Consider the following 19,741-nt stretch of genomic DNA (forward strand, 5'->3'; position numbering starts at 1 on the left):
ACTCCTGCAGTGATGTCCTGGAGCTGAGATGATTGATCTCCAACCATCACAACTATATTCCTTTGTGCCATTGACTCCAGTTTAGCTAGGGCTCCTTAATGAGAGTCGGGTTAGTCCATGTTCGAGGATATCGGAGACAAACTCAAATATCCAGACACAAATACATTTTCCAGCAAGTGCTACTGGATAGTAATCAGGAATGGCAAGCTTGGCTAACTGTTTCCCTTTCTAGCCTCAAGGTGCTCGGATTCCTTGTGCTAAACATCTCACTGGATGAAATATTTCATTTATTAAGATCACCTAACTCAGTAAATTCCATAGATAAAATTTGGAACCTGTACATATAGTTTAGGAACTAAACAGATATCATGGGCGAGATTCTCCGACCCCCGCCGGGGCAGAGAATCGCCGGGGGCTGGCGTGAAACCCGCCCCCGCCGGTTGCCGAATTCTCCGGCACCAGAGATTCGGCGGGGGTGGGAATTGCGCCGCACCGGTTGGCGGGCCATCTCCCCCGCGATTCTCCGGCCCGGATGGGCCGAAGTCCCGCTGCTAGGATGCCTGTCTCGCTGGCGTGGATTAAACCACCTCTCTTACCGGCGGGACAAGGCAGCGCGGGCGGGCTCCGGGGTCCTGGGGCGATCTGGCGCGGGGCGATCTGGCCCCGGGGGGTGCCCCCACGGTGGCCTGGCCCGCGATCGGGGCCCACCGATCCGCGGGCGGGCCTGTGCCGTGGGGGCACTCTTTTCCTTCCGCCTTCGCCACGGTCTCCACCATGGCGGAGGCGGAAGAGACTCCCTCCACAGCGCATGCGCGAGGATGCCGTGAGCGGCCGCTAACGCTCCCGCGCATGCGCCGCCCGGCAATGTCATGTCCGCGCCAGCTGGCGGGGCACCAAAGGCCTTTTCCGCCAGCTGACGGGGCGGAAATCAGTCCGGTGCGGGCCTAGCCCCTCAAGGTTAGGGCTTGGCCCCCCAAGATGCGGAGGATTCCGCACCTTTGGGGCGGCGCAATGCCCGACTGATTTGCGCCGTTTTTGGCGCCGGTCGGAGAATTTCGCCCCTTTTGTTTTTAAATTTAGAGTACCCAATTATTCTTTTTCCCAATTAAGGGCAATTTAGCATGGCCAATCCACCTAACCTGCACATCTTTGGGTTGTGGGGGTGAAACCCATGCAGACATGGGGAGAATGTGCAAACTCCACACGGACAGTGGCACCCAGGGCCGGGATTCGAACCCGGGTCCTCAGTGCCGGAGTCCCAGTGCTAACCACTGCGCCACATGCCACCCTGGAACTAAACAGATATCTTGTTAAGGCTGCTTTGACAGCACCTTCCAAACCAGCAACCTCTACCACCCAGAAGGAAAAGGGCAGTAGGTTCATGGGCAAGTTCCCTCCACTTTACACGCCATCCTGACCTGAAACTATATTGCTGTTCCTTCACGGTCACTGGATCAAAGTCCTGGAACACTATCCCTAACAGCAATGTGAATAAATGCCTTGCATCCACTCGTCCACCGGAAAAGCTGGCAAGTCTCACAGTTAATCACAGTATTGGCATGGATCCTACTGTAATCTAACATTGTAATGGTGGTTGAACATGCAGCCACAAAATTACAAACATCATCAATTAAACTGCTTACTTGGGGCGTTTGGATCATGTCTAGGTTTACAATCCATTTTAGTTTTTTGAACACCTTCTGTTTGACTGCACCCAGTACTGTTCCTCAATGGGTTGGTGAAAGGCTTTTGTAAAGGCTGCTGTGAGGGAGCTGCCGGTGATAGACATGGTGAAGTAACAGCAGAGTGGAAGCAGCGTCCACTCATGAAGTCCTCTGCAGAGATCGGTCCCATTATCTCAATCTCCTTCCCACCAATCATTAAGGTCTGGCCTTCAGAAAGAGTTTCGAGTTCCTTTGATTTGTATCCTGATCCTAAAAAAAAATTTACAATGAGCAAAACAACAGGACATTGCTATTCTTTTGGAAATGTCATCATATAGACATCTTTTAGTTTTGATGTGAAGAGTACATCTGTTTATTGACAATATGCAATCATAATATTTGAAAGATAAGGTATGAATTTTGATTACATTTAGTGTATAATGCTTAGTTATCAACAAAACATCCACATACTTCTGCAAGCTGTGATTCTCTATTTGTGCCAAATATTTGTTATCATGATATACCCAGGTGTAATACAAACTGATAATCATCATAATGCATAGTTATATTTTGTAAAATGGGGGGTGAAATACATCTTCTACCCAATAATAAATGGATAATATTAATTTCTGTTGATCTATAATCATAAGTTGATCTATCCCACCTAATGTTCAAACGTGGCATCTAATTAATTTATGACGCAAAACTATATGGCATTGTTTCCACATTGAATTTTCCTAAATAAACTCGTCACTCTGAATGCACAATTATTCTGCCAGGATTGCATAAATGGTTCAAAATGTTTTATGATGTTATAAGGATGCCATTCTTCCTCTTTAATAGAAATTTCTGATGTCTAAAATAAGGGATTAAAGTTACAAAATTTAAAATATACATATTTTACAATAATATGATTACATTTATCCAATGATTTTTTTTGTTTCTGAATATCTTCATCAAGTTTTGTTTTGAAAAGAGTTCAAATTTTTGCCAGTAACTTGAAGAGAAGATGCACTTGGTGCCATTGGCATTTGGGACACGATTTAACCTCCGCGTCACGCCCGACGTGGATCTGGGCATGCCGGTTAAATAGCGGGAAAGGTCAAACATTGAGATTTGTGCCGGGTGCAAAACAGTTTGCTATCTAGTCGGCCTGCTCCTGATGATGAGTTCCAGATCATACCCAAATATGGTGAGCATACCATTAACCCTTATTTGCACTCATTTCAATCTCATTAGCGAGATTGAAGTCAAATGCAACGGCCTCCCAGCAGAATAAGATGGGCATCATTTAGTACTCCTTTTTAAAAACGTGAAGCTGGTGCAATGACAGCTGAGGGGAATGGAGGAGGTTAGTAGCCTTTTCCATTTTCAGACATGCAGCTCAAGGGGCTGGAGCTGCTGCCCCAGTGCTCAAGGCGTGTGGTGGACCGCTCGGTGGGGGAGTTGTGCCTGTTCTGCCCGCTGCCCCCGAGATGCGCAGGAGTCAGGAGGGGGGAATTGAGAGGAACTGGAGACCGCCAACATCTCCCTGATGGCAGGGCCCGCATTGACCTCCAACGCTTCCTCCTCCCTGATGGCGTCCATCGCTCCCTGGGGGTCTCCATGGGATGGAGGGGCAGCTGGACTGACCCAGAGGCCTCTTAGTCATCTGGCTCTACCAGTCCTGACAGAGCCCCATTGACACCATCAACGCCCTCAGTGATGATTCTCAGTGATTGGCACACGATCTGCAGTGCCCCAGCAATGCCCATCTGTGTATGGGACATGCCCCTCAGCAACTGGGACATGAGGTCAAGGCCTCTCAGCTGTGGTCGTCACAGTCTGAGCCATGCCTTGGACACCACCATTCAAGACGCTGACCTCGTGCTGCAGGCTATCCACTGCGGTCGCCACCCTAACAGTGTTGGCCTCAGTGCCACGCATTGTCGGCATCATCTCCTGCTACCGTAGCCTTTGGGACTCCTCCAATTGGCGATGTACTTGCTGGAATGTCTGTGTCCTAGCATCTGCACTGGGATAACCTTGTCCAGAAGTTTGGCATCTGACTGGGAACCAGCTGAGTCCTGGATCTAGCAAACCTCCCACAGCGGACTCCCTTGGACGTTCCTGCCTCCACCTGATATGCATCAGCAACTGTGTGCTCACCAGTTGGTGCCCCACAAGCCTATGCACTAATGTCACCCACTGAGGTGTGTGTCTCTGCACTGTAGAAAGGTGGGGCAGATAGCTGTGGCGCATCGATGGTGTCTCCTCGGAGCTCTCCTCCGACGTGGTTTCTTGGGTGGCGGGGGACGACTCCGGATGGCCCAGCCTTGTCAGATGGAGATCCTGCGAGACAATGGGCATGTGGTCAGTGAGAGGGAAGGATCATTTTGTCTGACATGAACAATTCACTTAAGCAGGTCATTTGCGTGAAGGGGCAGTGGATTCTCTCCTCTGCAGAGCAGACCAACCTCGCTGTCGGTGACTGCTCTCTCCTGGGACAACCTCGCGATCTCCCGGGCCGGTACCTCATAGGCAGTGAGGACCCGGCTATCTGGTACTCTGCCCCCAGTCGTCGCCCTTTCCCGCTTATTATGGGCTATCTTCTCTTATAGGGACGAAGAGAGGGCTTTGTGAGCCACACGCTGGATGGATTGGGGGGTTCTATAGCAGATGGCATGTGTGGGCACTACACCTGGCCATAAAGGGGTTATACTGGTGGGTGCCAGGGGGTTATGGCAAACAAGCACAAAGATCGGATGTGGGGAGGGTGCCAGGTGTCAGCCAGTGATTTGTGGGGGTTGGGAATATGAGGGGTGGCAGGCAGAACTGATGCCAGGAGAGAGTTTGTAACTTACCTTTGCAGATTGGTGGAGGTCTTTTGGCTTCTTCCTACATTGCCCGCAGACAGTCGCTGCTACTGCATTCCAGCAGACACTACTGTTGAAGTGTTCCCCATATGATGTAAACAACCACAATTACACATGAGAACACCACCCACCAGATATGTGGTGCATACACCTGGGACTCGGCCAACAGTGTCTACCCCACCCCCCACAAATGCAGCAAAGGATGTCCTGAAGCGTGGTACATGGCGAGGCCATGCAGATGCTGCGACAATGGATGAACGAACAATCACCGGGCAAGAATGTTCCCTTCCAGTCGGGGAACACTTCAGCAATCAAGGGCATTCAGCCTCTGATCTTCGGGTAAGTATTCTCCAAGGCGGCCTTCAGAATCGCCGAGCAGAAACTGATAGCCAAGTTGCATACGCATGAGTACCACCTCAACCGGGACCTTGGATTCATGTCTCACTTCATTAACCCCCACCATTTGGCCTGGGCTTGCGAAATCCTACGAACTGTCCCGGCTTAGGACAATTCATACCTCTTTAACCTGTGATTATCCCTCTCTCCAGTTGTACTGTCTGGGCCTGGAAAGACTTAATTACCTGCAAAAACTCGCATTCAAGTATCATCTTACATCATTGACTTTGTCAATATGTGTTCGTGGAACCCACCTCTTCACTCACCTGATGAAGGAGATGCACTCCGAAAGCTAATGATTCCAAATAAACCTGTGGGGCTTTGACCTGGTGTTGGAGCCTTTGGCCATCCCCTTGAGGAGCTTGGATAATTGGAGGGGGATAATGGGGAGTAGGGAGCATCAGATGTCAGGGTGTCTCTGTATGCCGACGACCTGTTCATGTACGTCAGAAATCCGGTCCCGACGATGGGCGACATAATGGGGATACTAAAGCGGTTTGGAGCTTTCTCGGGTATAAACTGAATTGGGTCAAAGGTGATTGTTTTCCAGTCACCCCACCGGGGAGGGGAACTAATTTGGTGGTGTTAGTGTTCAGGCTGATTAACTCGCATTTCAGGTACAATGAGGTACAGTTGGCAAGAGATTGGGCGCAGCTTTGGAAGCTAAATTTTACACGGTTGGTGAGTAGGGTGAAGGCAGACGTAGAGAGACGGGATATTCGCCCACTGTCATCTTGTCACAGTTCTTGTTCCTGTTTCAATGCCTGCCAGTGTTTCTACCAACGGCTTTCTTTGTAGGGGTAGAAAGCATGATTGTGTCGTTTGTATTGGCAGGGAAGGCAGCAAGGATCCGAAGAGTGATCCTGCAGAGGGACCAGCAGTCAGGGGGGTTGGGACTGCCGAACCTGCTTTACTTCTATTGGCTAGTGAATGCAGAGAAGGTGTTGAGTTGGTGGTGGTGGTGGTGGTGGTGGTGGTGGTGGTGGTGGTGGTGGGGGGGGGGGGGGGGGGGGGGGGGGGGGGGGGGAGAAGAGATCAGGAGTCAGTTTGGGTAAAGATGGAGGCCAGGTCGTGTGAGGGGATGTGATTGCGGGCACTGGCGACGGCCCCGCTCTCCCCAAGGAGGTTTTCGGGGAACCCGGTGGTCGTGGCTACGTTAAAAATATGGAGGAAATAGGGCAGCACTGTAAAGCGGAGAGAGGGTTGAGGATGACACTGATCAGAAACAACCATATGGTTGAGCAGGCTGAGGTGGACACCAGGTTTAGGAGATGGGATGATAATGGAGTGGCAATAATGGGGGATTTGTTCCTGCAGGGGCGGTTTGCAAGTTTGGAGGAATTAGTGGAGAAGTACAGGCTCGCGCAGTTGGAGGCATTCAGGTACTTGCAAGTCCGGAATAGAAGAGCGGTGTGGGAGGGTCCCAGCGAATCACGTACATGTTTTGCGCATGTCCTCAGCTGGCAAACATTTGGGGCTCTTTCTTCAGCACCATGTCAGTGATCTTAGGCAGGGAACTGGAGCCGGGTCACCTCAAGGCCATATTCAGGGTGTTGGAGCTCCGGAGTTGCAGGCGGGAGAGGGGGCAGATGTTTTATCCTTCGCCTCGCTGATTGTTTATAGGTGGGTTCTGCTGGAGTGGAGGTCAGATTCTCCAGCCAGTGCCTCAGCATGGCTGGGGGACCTCCTGTCATTTTTGTGTTTACAGAAAGTTAAATACACGCTGAGGGAGTCGATTGGGAGGTTCTATATAAGATGGCAACCGTTTGTTATGTATTTTAAAGAGCTGGTCATGGTCAGCTGTTGGGGGGGCAGGGTTAAGAGGTTTGGGAGACTGTTCTTGGTTTTGTGTTATGTTTTTGTATTTGTATATAAATTTTAAAATGTTCAATAAAAATGTACAAATAAAAATATTTTTAAAATATTAAATATAAAATATTAATATTAAATATTTGTGCCACTATTAAGCACTTCTTAATGGCACTCACTATTACCCATATGTTCTCCCACTGCAACACACTCCACTTTCCTCAATTCATATCACTGAACGAGACCCTGCACTGCTTCCTTCCTCACTCGACTCGCAATATTGATTGAGGAAGTTCTGTACATATTTTAGGAATTGTTTGCCTTCTGCTCATTTTCACTCCCTCCATCACCCCCCTCCCCACCCCACACCCCGCCCTTCCAGTCTATAATAGGTCAACTGAAGTTCCCCACTGCTCAATTGGTTTTATATTTGAACTTGCCTAAAAGTTTGCTCCTTGGTCCCCTTTGTACTATCTGGAGAATTATAGTAAACACTTAGCAATGTAATGGCTCGATTTCTGTTTCTTCATTTACATTAGGCAAATTAAAAAGAGATAAGAACTAAATTGGCCAGAGTAAACTGGGCTGAGCTGTTAACGAGCAAACCAACAAGCAATAACGAAGTATCTGAAACAATACAAAACTGATATTTCATAAAAAGCCAAGGGTTCCATTTGAGAGTTAGGAAATTGTAGTCAACAAAGTCAAAGTCATAGGCAGTAGTAAGCTAAAAGAAGTTTAGACATTAGAAAATGCAGCAAATTGAGAGAGCCAAAAACTGCTGACAGTACCAAAGGAGACAAAGATGGATAAGTAAATAATAACAATAAGTAAATTGTAAGGAGGATGCAAAAAAACTACAAAGGATTTACACATGTTGGGGTATAATTTACAGGGGAGCAGATTAACTGCCCCTGAAGCCATACCAACCAGAATCCCAGCTGCCCATAGTGATAATACAGCTTTAATTGGCGTAGTGTGGACCCTCTGCCCTCATCGGGGAGGAATGCCCTTCCGAAAGAGCAGCCGGCAGCTCTGTAGTTCCTGCAGCACCAGGATAAACTAGTGGCCAACTGCTTGAACTGCAAGCAATCCGCAGAGAAGAAATGTCTTGGATGTTAGACTTCAAGTAATTCTGATGACTGTGGATGAGCCTGCTTTGCAGCCTCGAGCGAGGAAGGGAGGAAAGTGGGGGTGCCATGCTTGAGAGGCCAGGTGGCTTAAAGTTGGGGTACAAACTTTGAGGGGGGGGGGGGGGGGGGGGTGTTGCCTCCGATGCGCACAGGGGACCATCCCCACCAAAAGAGCTATGCCGTTTTTCCTGCCTGCCAGCAGCAGTGAAAGCTGCCTGGCTGTCTGCCTTACCCTGCCATATGTTTTAGAGTGGCTGAGGTAATTAAACCAGCCTTTAATTAGGAGACAGTCAGGGATGGATAGGAAGGCAGAGGCAGGCCACCCTTTTTATTCAGGAGCCCCCCCCCCCCCTCAAATATGCTAGCAGGAACATAGGAATTAGGAGCAGAAGTAGGCAATTCAGCCCTTTGAGCCTGCTCTGCCATTCAATTCAGATCATGGCTCACCTCTCCCTGGTCTCAAAGCCATCTTCCTACCTGTTCCCCATAACTGCTTAACCCATTTTTTCATCAGAAACATATCTATCTCCCTCCTGAAGCCATTTAATAACTCAGATTCCACCGCACTATGGGGCAGCGAGTTCCACACATTTACCACCCTCTGCGTGAAGCAGTGCCTCCTCATCTCAGTTTTAAATCTACTGCCTCTTAACCGGTATCTGTGCCCTCTTGTTCTAGATTGCCCCACAAGGGAAAACATTTGGTCTACAGTTACTTTATCAATCCCTTTTAGTATTTTATATACCTCGATCAGATACCCGCTCATCCTTCTAAACTCCAGTGAGTAGAAGCCCAAACAGTTTAATCTCTCCTCATACATCAACCCCTTCATCCCTGGAATCAATCTGGTGAACCGCCTCTGAACTGCTTCCAATGCCACCACATCCTTCCTCAAATAAGGAGCCAGACAATACCCCAGATGTGGTCTCACCAACACCCTATACAATTGCAACAATACTTCTCTACTTTTATACTCCAGTCCTTTTACAATAAAAGCTACCATTCCATTTGCCTTTCTCATCACATTTTGTACCTGCATACAGACTTACTGCGATTCATGAACAAAGGCACTCAGATCCCTCTGCCCAGACGCATTTTGAATCTGCTTTCCATTTAGATAATAATTTGCCTGACTACATTTTCGGCCAAAACTGATAACATTAAACTCCATCTGCCGAGTTTTTGCCCAATCTCCTAGCCTATCTAAATCCGTCTGTATCCAATTCTTTTTTCAATTAAGGGGAAATTTAGCATGGTCAATCCACCTAACCTGCACATCTTTTTGTGGTTGTGGGGGTAAGACCCATGCAGACACGGGGAGAATGTGCAAACGCCACACAGACACTCGGGCCAGGATCGAACCAGGATCCTCGGCGCCGTGAGGCAGCGGCGCTAAACACTGTGATACCGTGCTGACCTGCTGTCCCACCTATTTTAGTATCATCCGCAAATTTTGATATGTTATACTCTGTGCCTGCTTGCAGATCATTTATATAGATTGTAAACAATTGAGGTTCGATTACTGAACCCTGCGGCACCCCACTAGTGACAGTTCACCAACCAGAGAATGACCCATTTAACCCAACCCTCTGCTTTCTGTCAGTCAGCCAATCCTCAATCCAATCTAATATTCTATCCCCAACCCCCTGCAATCTCACCTTCTGGGTCTATCTTTTATGCGGCACGTTATCAAACGCCTTCTGGAAGTGTAGATATACCACATCCACAGGTCTCCATTATCTACCTTGCTGGTTATGTCCTCAAATAACTAAGCATGTTTGTCAAGCATGACATACACTTCATAAAACCATGCTCACAATGGTGGATTGAGCTTTGTCTTTCCAAATGTTCAGTCATTTCCTCCTTAACGACTGATTCCAGCAACTTGCCCACCACAGAGGGCAAGCTAACCGGTTTACTGTTTCCTACTTTTTGCTTCTCTCCCTTTTTGAATAAGGGAGTTACATTCACGCGCTTCTAATCCACCGGGACCTTTCCAGAATCCAGGGAATTTTGACATATCATAACCAATGCATCCACTATTTATTCTGCCACCTCCTTTAATACCCTAGGGCACAGGCCATCAGGTCCCGAAGACTTATCTGCCTTTAGTTCCATTTGTTTATTCAATATCTTCTCCCTAGTGATGGCTATTGCACTAAGTTCCTCTGCATTAACTGCAGTCCTTGGAAAAATATTATCCTCAACCGTGAAGCCAGAGGCAAAATATTGATTCAGTGCCTCCGCCATCTCTGTTTTCCCCATTATTACGGCAGGGGACTGTTATAGTCACCCCGTGTGAATTGGCAAAAATATTAGATGGAATATAGTTCGATGAATTGTAAGATTATTCACTTTGATAGGAAAAATAAAAAAGCAAAAAAAGAATTTAGGTGGTGAGGGAATGGGATTCAGAGGTTTCCGGGTGCCCTTGTATATGAATCACAGAAATTTAACAGGAAGGTGTAGTAAGCAATTAGGAAAACAAAGGATATATTAGCCTTTATTACAAAGAGATTGGAGTACGTGTGAAGAAGGCATACTGCCATTATATTAGGCGTTGGTGAGAACATACCTCGAATACCACATGCAGTTTATGTCTCCTTACTGTAGGGGGAGAAACTTGCCTTAGAGGGAATGCAACAAAGATGCATTGAACTAATTTCTCCAATGAGGGGACTGTCCTAGGAGAAGAGATTGAGTAGACTATGCTATATATGCCCCTCGAATTTCAAAAGAGCGGTGAAATTTCTTAAGGGACTTAATGACAGGGTAAATGATGGAAGGTTGTATTTCATTGTGCGAGTGTTCAGATTTGGGGTTCAGTCTCAAAATAAAATGTTAGTCATTTAGAACTGTAGTGAGGATATTTGTTCAAATGGCTGGGAACCTTTGGAATCTCTACTGCAGCAAATTGTAGATGTTCATTATATTCAAGCCAAATATCTACAGATTTTGTGGCGACAAAGGGAGTTAGTAAATCATTAAGTAAATCATGGGATTGTGATTAGTGTGGGAAGATGGAATTGAGGTAGAAGATCAGCCATGACCTCAATGGATTGGTGAAGCAGGTTTGAAAAAATCCATGTGTTGGTAGTATATCGGCATGTGTTGGTAGTATATCGGCATTGATAGAGAATTGGCTAATGGGCAGGAAACAGAGAGTGAGGATGGGGTTCTTTTTCAAGTTGGCGACCTGTAACCAGTGGGGTTCCACAGAGATCAATGTTGGGACCGCAACTGTTTACAATTCATATTGATGACTTGGAGGAAGGAAGCAAATGTACTGTAGGCAAACATTCAGATGACAAAAATAGGGGGAAAGGCAAGTTGCAGGAGAGATACCAACAGTTTGCAAAGACACACTGACAGGTTAAGTAAATGGGCAAAATATTGGCAAGTGGAGTATAACGTAGATTTGTCCATTTTAGAAGGGAGATAAAAGAACAGATTATTATTTAAATGGAAGAAAACCACAGAAAGTTGCAATACAAAGGTACTTGGGGAGGGTGGGGGGGGGGGGGGGGTACTTGTGCACGAAACACAGAAAGCTAGCACAGAGGTGCAACAGGTAATCAGGAAGGCTAATGATCTCTGTGGAACCCCACTGGTTACAGGTCACCAACTTGAAAAAGAACCCCTATCCCCACTCTCTGTTTCCTGCCCATTAGCCAATTCTCCATCAATGCCAATATACTACCAACACATGGATTTTATCTTATGACTTAACCTTTTGTGAGATACCTTGTCAAACGCCTTCTGGAAGTCCAAATACAACACATATACCGGTTCCCCCCCAACCATAGAATGCCTACAGTGCAGAAGGAGGCCATTCGGCCTATCCAGTCTGCAGTGGCCCTTCAAATGAGCACCCTACTTGAGCCCATGCTCCATCCTATCCATTCTGGTTAAAATTTCCTCAAAAAACTCTTAATAAACCTCTGATAAGCACACGCTCTAGTGAATGGTTCGTACCGAGCACGACTTGTTTTGATGGAAATTTCCCCCCCACATTAAGTAAAGTATGACTTCAAACGATTCAAAAATGTATTTATGTACAATGACCCCAAATTTCTGTGGTAATTCTCTGAATCTTCCGGGGTAACTTGTTCTTAGGTTCCTTTGTACCACTGGTGTTTTATCCAATTTCGTTGCAGTGAAAATTGATACACGATATTAATTTAACATTATAGTGTCACCTTCATTTGTCTTTAATCTGCTCACATCATACCTTACCGATCCCTATCTTTCATTTTTACAAAACTTTAACCGTAAGCTTTATGTAAGAAGTAGACTTCTTACTGTGTAAATATAAGGCTGAGGTGGACAGATTCTTGATCAGTAAAGGAATCAAAGGTTCCCCCCAGAGGAGGTTCACAAGAATGATCCCTGGAATGAAGAACTTGTCGTATGAGGAACGTTTGAGGACTCTGGGTCTGTACTCGTTGGAGTTTAGAAGGATGAGAGGTACCTTACTGAAACTTACAAGATACTGCGAGGCCGCGATAGAGTGGACGTGGAGAGGATGTTTTCAGTTGTAGGAAAAACTAGGAGCAGAGGACACCATCTCAGACTTAAGGGACGATCCTTTAAAACAGAGATGAGGAGGAATTTCTTCAGCCAGAGGATGGTGAATCTGTGGAAATCTTTGCCGCAGAAGGCTGTGGAGGTCAATTCACTGAGTGTCTTTAAGACAGAGTGGGGACAGCAGCGGGGTCCGACCGACCTCCCGCCCCACCGGCGGCAACCACCACGAGGCAGGAACAAAGAGGGACTCCCGACCAGAAGCCTCTCTCTCTCTCGACCCTGGGTGAGTGAGGGAAAAGGAAGGAAAAAAGATATTTTGCAAAAACAAAACTCTGAGAAGAAAACTCTGAAAGAGAGGGGGGGGGAGGAGAGAGAAATTCATTTTGCACATTTTTTTCTCACCCAAAACAAGTTCACCTGAGAAGAATTTTGTAAAAGAGGAAAAATAAAGTGGTAAAGGAGAGAAGGGAGGGGAGAAGAAAAAGGGAAGAAACAAAAAAAAAAAAAAAAGAGGGGGGGGGAAAAGAAAGGGAAGGGGGGGAAAAAAAAAAGCCAGACGGGTCCAAAGCAGAGGGAGAAGGGGCACCAAAGGCAGATGGGGCAATGGGCCAGCCAGTTCAGACGAGCTAATCAGACGAAGCGGCAGAACGGAAGTATCGCCGCATCAAAAAGAGCTGGGCAGACAGGTGCATTCTCCCCCGGGGCCAGGGGGGAGCTGGAACTGGAAGGCAGCCTTTGCCGATGCGCTGAGGGAACATCAGCAGGTAAACAAGGCAGAGGCTAGGGCAGACATAAGAGGCCGCAGTGCAGGCAGCAATGGGCAAGGCCCTGATGGAGGTGCAGCATGCCCTGGGCAGAGCAGAGGAGAAATTGTACGCCCAAGGGGAGAAACTGGAAGCCCAAGAGGCGACCATTAAGGAGCTGGAGAAAGCAGCGGCTGACATGAGCGAACGGATCACGGCCCTGGAGAGGGAGGTGGCGAGACTGGACACAACACAGGGGAACCTGAAGGGCAGAGTGGACCACCAGGAAAACCGCTCAAGGAGGCAAAATGTCAGGATAGTGGGCCTACCAAAGGGGATCGAGGTAGAAACCTCACGACATAGGTGGCCGAGAGTATCATCATAGATTATCATCATAGAATTTACAGTGCAGAAGGAGGCCATTCGGCTCATCGAGTCTGCACCGGCTGTTGGAAAGAGCACCCTACGCAAGGTCAACACCGCCACCCTATCCCCATAACCCAGTAACCCCACCCAACACTAAGGGCAATTTTGGACACTAAGGGCAATTTATCATGGCCAATCCACCTAATCTGCACATCTTTGGACTGTGGGAGGAAACTGGAGCACCTTAGTGGGAAGGAAAACCTTTCCCAACCCACCAGAAATGGACAGAGCATACCGGTCGCTGCGCTCGAAGCCCATGGCAGGGGACCACCCAGGAGCAGTTATAGCTAAACTGCACCAGTGCCAAGATAGGGAAACAATCCTGCGCTGGGCCAGGAAAAACAGAACCTGCAAATGGGAAGGAAACGCCATCAGAATTTACGAGGACATTGGGGCAGACCTAACCAGGAGACGGTCAGAGTTCAATAGAGCGAAAGCAGCTCTTCACAAGAGCAACGTACCAGCTTCCCCGAACAGGCGCCGGAATGTGGCGACTAGGGGCTTTTCACAGTAACTTAATTGAAGCCTACTCGTGACAATAAGCGATTTTCATTTCATTTTTTTTCAACGTGCATTTTGGTATGCTGTACCCAGCGAAACTCTGGGTCACATACCAAGAAAGAGAATACCTCTTTACAGCTCCCGGGGGGGGGGGGGGGGGGGGGGGGGGGGGAGAGAGAGAGAGAGAGAGAGAGAGACAGGGAACAAGAGAGGAGAACCAGGGAGGTGGGGGGGGGAAGCAGGGAAATGAGAGCCGGAAGGAAGGCACTGGATACAATAACGAACATGGCATCTCCAGGAGCAGGGAACGAGGAGAATAAAGACAAAAGACGGGAGGAACAGCAGAAGCGGAGGTGAGATCCGTCCGGGAGAAGCAAGCGACAACACCAACACCAAACCCATTTGAGTATTGGCCACTGTAATAGTTTCTCTGGCACCCAAATGTATATTTACCTCCCCAGTCTCCACCCACCCCTCCCTCCCCCCTGCAAACAGTCGCCTACTTATGTGTTGTAAATAATTTTGTCAGGTGTACAGAGTTGCTGCTGTTGAGCTGGTGCACAATACCCTATCAGTTATTCTATTTTATTTTTTATTGTATTTTTTTTAACTATTTACTAGTTTCTTTTCTTTGGTATGTTTGGGTGTGCCCTTCTCTTCTATATACGTGTACATATATATACACATTTATATATCTCTTATCCGGTGTACATAACGGTAAATATACTTTGTTCAAAAACCCAATAAAAAACATTTATTAAAAAAAAGTTAGGTTCATGATTAATAAGGGGTTATGGGGAGAAGGCAGGAGAATGGGGATGAGAAAATATCAGCCATGATTGAATGGCGGAGCAGACTCGATGGGCCGAGTGGCCTAATTCTGCTCCTATGTCTTAAGGTCTTATGGTTATGGGGGCAAGAGCAGGAAAATGGGCATGAGGAATGTCAGATCAGCCTTGGTTCTATCAAATGGCGGAGCAGGCTCAAGGGGTCGAACAGCCTACTTCGGTTTCTATTTCTTACGGCCTTATGGGCTCAAAATGAATCAAATTTACAACTTGCACAGAACCTGAGAATGAAAACAGGAACAATGAAAATATTTTCGTAATCTTTGACACTTGAATATTTGGACAGTTTTATCTTGGACCTAGTGGCACCTATGATGTGCATTTGAAAGTATTTTTTTTAATTTAATCATTAAGACTGAAGTGATTGAATAGTCTTAGATAGCCAGCTAAATTTGTTTTTAAGACTAAGTAATAAAATTCATAACTACACCAAAACATATCAGACTATTAAAAGTAATGAGTGAGCTTGTTAATTGATTGCCTTTCTGGCAAGGTTGCAAATAGAAATGAATGACAGGAGCTCAATCTGTGATTCGTCAGTGGTCGTGGCAGGCAATGGGAGAGGGCTAAATTGAAATAGAGCTAGAGCTATTTCTTTGTCCAGAAAGGTAACTGCCTCCTTTCTGCTCCACTGAACATGCCAGTACTTGATCTTTGATTTGTATGGAGCGGCGAGGCTGGAGAAATGCAGCCAGTTCAGGCGCCTGTCACAAATCTCCTATTCATTTTCTCTGGAAATCGAAACTCAGCAGATGAACCAATGGCATCGCCATTAATTCCACCAAACTAATCAACTAGCCCCAAGTAGCTCTTTGTACTAATTCTGTTCAGTCTGGGTCATTCTGACCTGAAAGGAATGTAATCTGCATAGGGCTCAAAGTATAAATAAGGTATCTGACCATACAACGGCACTTGAATGTCTCACCACAGGTTTTCAATAAGACAGCAATTTATCTTGATAAAATAAATACCAAAACACAATTTGATTGTCTGACACTAGATTATAGTGCCAATAGAACTCCTGACGAAGAACCTATTCAGTTCCATCAAAGCAAGTCTTTTCTGATTCCTTTACCAGAATTCACAAATTAAAATAACTCACGACAGGGGGAACCACAAGATTCAGACGGCAGGAATGCCCAATCTTTATTGATATTGAAATAGTAACTTTAAAAAAAAATAAACTTTCACTTCTTGTTCCTGCTATACGCCAAACAATCCATCCTACAGACTCTTCCTCCTTCCAGTATTCTTACTGTATTAAAAGTGGAAGTTTCTTATTCTCTTATTAAAATTGCAGCACTTATTACCTGTCCATTCTTCCATTTACAAGCGTTTCAAATTTAAAATCAGTGTCACAATCAGTAAATTCTCATCTCGTTAGGTGTCTTTTACTCCAAGGGCCATGACCTAATAGTTAATTTTTTTTTTTTTTTTTTTTTAAATTGAATGCCTTTACCGACTGACTCAGGTTAATCCTAAACATTCTACAGAAATATGGAATAATGTACGGCACAGTAAGAGGCCATTAGATCCATCGTACCCATGCTGGCTACAAATGAGTTATCGAGCCTCATCCCACCTTCCAGCTGCTGGTCAATAGTGATGTAAGGTACAGCACCTCAAATGTACATTCAAGTATTTTTTAAATGTGAAGAGGGTTTCTGCTTCTAATACTGTACAGGCAGTGAATTCCAAACTCTAACCACCCTCTAATGAAAAGGTATACTCAAAAAATATACTCAATTTCTCTGATCCTCTTACTAATCACTTCAAGCCCCCCGATTAATGACCTTTTTGCTAACAGAAATAGGTCCTCCCTATTCATTCTATCCCCTCATAAATTTTATTCAGTTCAATTAACTCTTCCCTCAGCCTCCTGTGTTTCAAAGAAAACAATCCCAGCCTATCCAATCTTTATTCTTAGCGAAGATTTTCCATTCCTGGCAACATCTTCATAAAAGTAAATTATTGCGGATGCTAGAATCTGAAACCAAAAGTGAAAATGCTCGAAAATCTCAGCAGGTCGAGCAGCATCTGTAGGGAGAGAAAAGAGCTAACGTTTCGAGTCCAGATGACCCTTTGTCAAAGCATCTTCATAAGTTTCCTCTTTCAGAGGGTCGGTGCAAACTTAATGGATTGGATTTTGTTTATCGTCACGTGTACCAAGGTACAATGAAAAGTATTTATCTGCGAGCAGCTCAACAGATCATTAAGTACATGAAAAGGAAAAGAAATAAAAGAAAATACAAAATAAGGCAACACAAGGTACACAATGGGCCAAATGGCCTCCTTCTGCACTGTAGGAATTCTATGGTTCTAAATCTCCTCTCTACTGTGATAATACCCTTCCTGTAATTCATTGACCGGAACTGTACGCAGTACTCTAGATGCAGTCTATCTAACAATTTTATACAATGCTAGCATAACCTCCCTGCTCTTGCACTCTTATGTCTTGGCCAATAAAGGGAAGTATCTCATGTCACCTGAACCATTTTATTGTTTCTAATATTCTTTACTGTGATATCATTTTGTTGGATTTTTCCAGTCTTCTAATTTGGGGAAACATAAGACCATAAGGCATAGGAGCAGAATTAGGCCACACGGCCCATCGAGTCTGCTCTGCCATTCAATCATGGCTGATATTTTTCTCATCCCCATTCTCCTGCCTTCTCCCCATAACCCCTGATCCTTTTATTAATCAAGAACCTATCTATCTCTGTTTTAAAGACACTCAGTGAATTGGCCTCCACAGCCTTCTGCAGCAAAGAGTTCCACAGATTCACCATCCTCTGGTTGAAGAAATTCCTCATCATCTCTGTTTTAAAGGATCGGCCCTTTAGTCTGAGGTGGTGTCCTCTGCTTCTAGTTTTTCCTACAAATGGAAACATCCTCTCCACGTTCACTCTATCCAGGCCTCGCAGAATCTTGTAAGTTTCAATAATATCCCCCCTCATCCTTTTAACCTCCAACATGTACAGACCCAGAGTCCTCAACCGCTCCTCATATGACAAGCTCTTCATTCCAGGGATCATCCTTGGGAACCTCCTCTGGACCCTTTCCAAGGACAGCACATCCTTCCTTAGATAAGGGGCCCAAAACTGCTCACAATACTCCAAATGGGGTCAGACCAGAGCCTTGTACAGCCTCAGAGGTACATCCCTGCTGTTGTATTCTAGTCCTCAAACATTGCGTTTGCCTTCGTAACTGCCGACTGAACCTGCACGTTAACCTTAAGAGAATCTTGAACAAGGACTCCCAAGTCCCTTTGTGCTTCTGATTTCCTAAGCATTTCCCCATGAAATAAAAATTTTAAACATGATTTTCTGAAAGTGTTTGGCAGTATGACATCCTAACACACATTGAATGAAATACGTAAAAAATAAACTTTAACAATAATGTAACTGCTTACCTTTTCCAATATCTTTGCCCTCTACATCCTTGAGAATCACAGATGACTTTCTGACCATCAAGATTGCATCTCCCTCCCATTTCTTGTGTTTCTTCTTTGATGCTTTACACCACAAGACACTGTAGTACTTAGTGAAGGAGTTGGGTACATTTTCATCTTTCTGATCTTCTGGACCTGTCTGCTGCCGAGATACCAGCAGCAACGGTGTGCGATTTTGATTTGGTGCTATAAATGGTCGAGGTGGCTGCAGCTGTTGCTGAGAAAAGGCACCTGCGAGAAAGCATAACATATCTATGTATTTGAGATGAGCAAATATATTCAGATTAGGAATGTTGCCTCAGGCTCAGGAGTACATAACAACCATCGACTTTGGAAAGAAAAACGGCAAACTGAGAACTTCCATCCTTCCAGGAAGCATCACGCACAGATACACATCAAATACATGTTCTTCCCAAAAAACATTTATAATGAAGGTTTCAATGTTGCTGTGCAGAAGTAAAAATGAGGCCAGTATCCAGGCAGGCCTGTGCCCGAGCAACCAGTCCTGCATCTGCTGCACACTCCGTCACAGTGGAAATAACAGCATAATTAATTGCTTTCCCGTCCCATCATCCAGGGAATGATGCATGATGACAGCAGTACTAAAAGGAAGATGTAAAAGTAAATTTTAAATAAAGTTGAAAGCGTTCTTCCCCAGTGACTCAGGAGGCAAATGTATACCATCATATGAGCTATAAAAAGAATTTCCCATCACATCCTTCCGTTCAAAATTGGCTGACAAAGGAATGGAAAAATCAAGGCAGTTTTCCAACTCTTGATCATTGTCAAGAAACTTCTTTTGAAATGTGAATGTGTGGGGACTCTGGGAGAGGACAGGATCATGTTCAGTTAGAAGGACTTCACCTCCCTTTCCTTGCTGAATAACCTAGAGATATTACCCATTTCAGCCGACACACCAGGCACGGTTGTTTGGCGGAGGTATTGGAGAGCTGCTGCCCGCAGAAGAGCTGTACTCCAGTAAGGAATTGATGCTTGCAGGTGAGTAGAGAAAAAATATGAAAGGAAGGTCTGGAAATAGCAAAATGAAAACTGCAACCACCACCTTTATCCCCCTATCCACCCCCAATAATAGCCCAGTTTAGAAATAGTCCCACAACCAAAAAGGAGCAATCACATTGCTGGCAGTGTTCTATAGGCTCCCCAACAGTCCGAGAGAAATAGAAGAGCAGATATGTAGGCAAATTTCAGAGAAGTGTAAAAGTAATGGGTAGTGACAGTAAGGGATTTCAACTTCTCCAACATTAAATGGGATAGTCATAGTGTGAAATGTTTAGAGGGAGCATAATTCTTAAAATGCATCCAGGAGAACTTTTTAAAGTCAGTACATGGAAGGTCCTACAAGAGAGGGCCCTGGGCTTAATTTTAGG

General features: G+C 45.7%; 1 protein-coding gene across 5 annotated transcripts in view; it reads right to left on the reverse strand.

Moving 5' to 3' along the window:
- The window catches only part of rad54b (RAD54 homolog B), a 268,427-nt gene that overhangs the window by 88,761 nt on the left and 159,925 nt on the right, over window positions 1–19,741 (reverse strand). For all 5 annotated transcript variants that reach the window (XM_072468033.1, XM_072468034.1, XM_072468037.1 and 2 more), the window contains 2 exons: window positions 18,315–18,584; window positions 1,644–1,934 (listed from right to left, as the gene is read on the reverse strand). In XM_072468033.1, the coding sequence (XP_072324134.1) occupies window positions 1,644–1,934; window positions 18,315–18,584 (561 nt within the window). The remainder of the gene's footprint in view (window positions 1–1,643; window positions 1,935–18,314; window positions 18,585–19,741) is intronic.

Source organism: Scyliorhinus torazame, chromosome 11 (genome assembly GCF_047496885.1).
Source record: "Scyliorhinus torazame isolate Kashiwa2021f chromosome 11, sScyTor2.1, whole genome shotgun sequence".
Taxonomy (NCBI): Eukaryota; Metazoa; Chordata; class Chondrichthyes; order Carcharhiniformes; family Scyliorhinidae; genus Scyliorhinus; species Scyliorhinus torazame.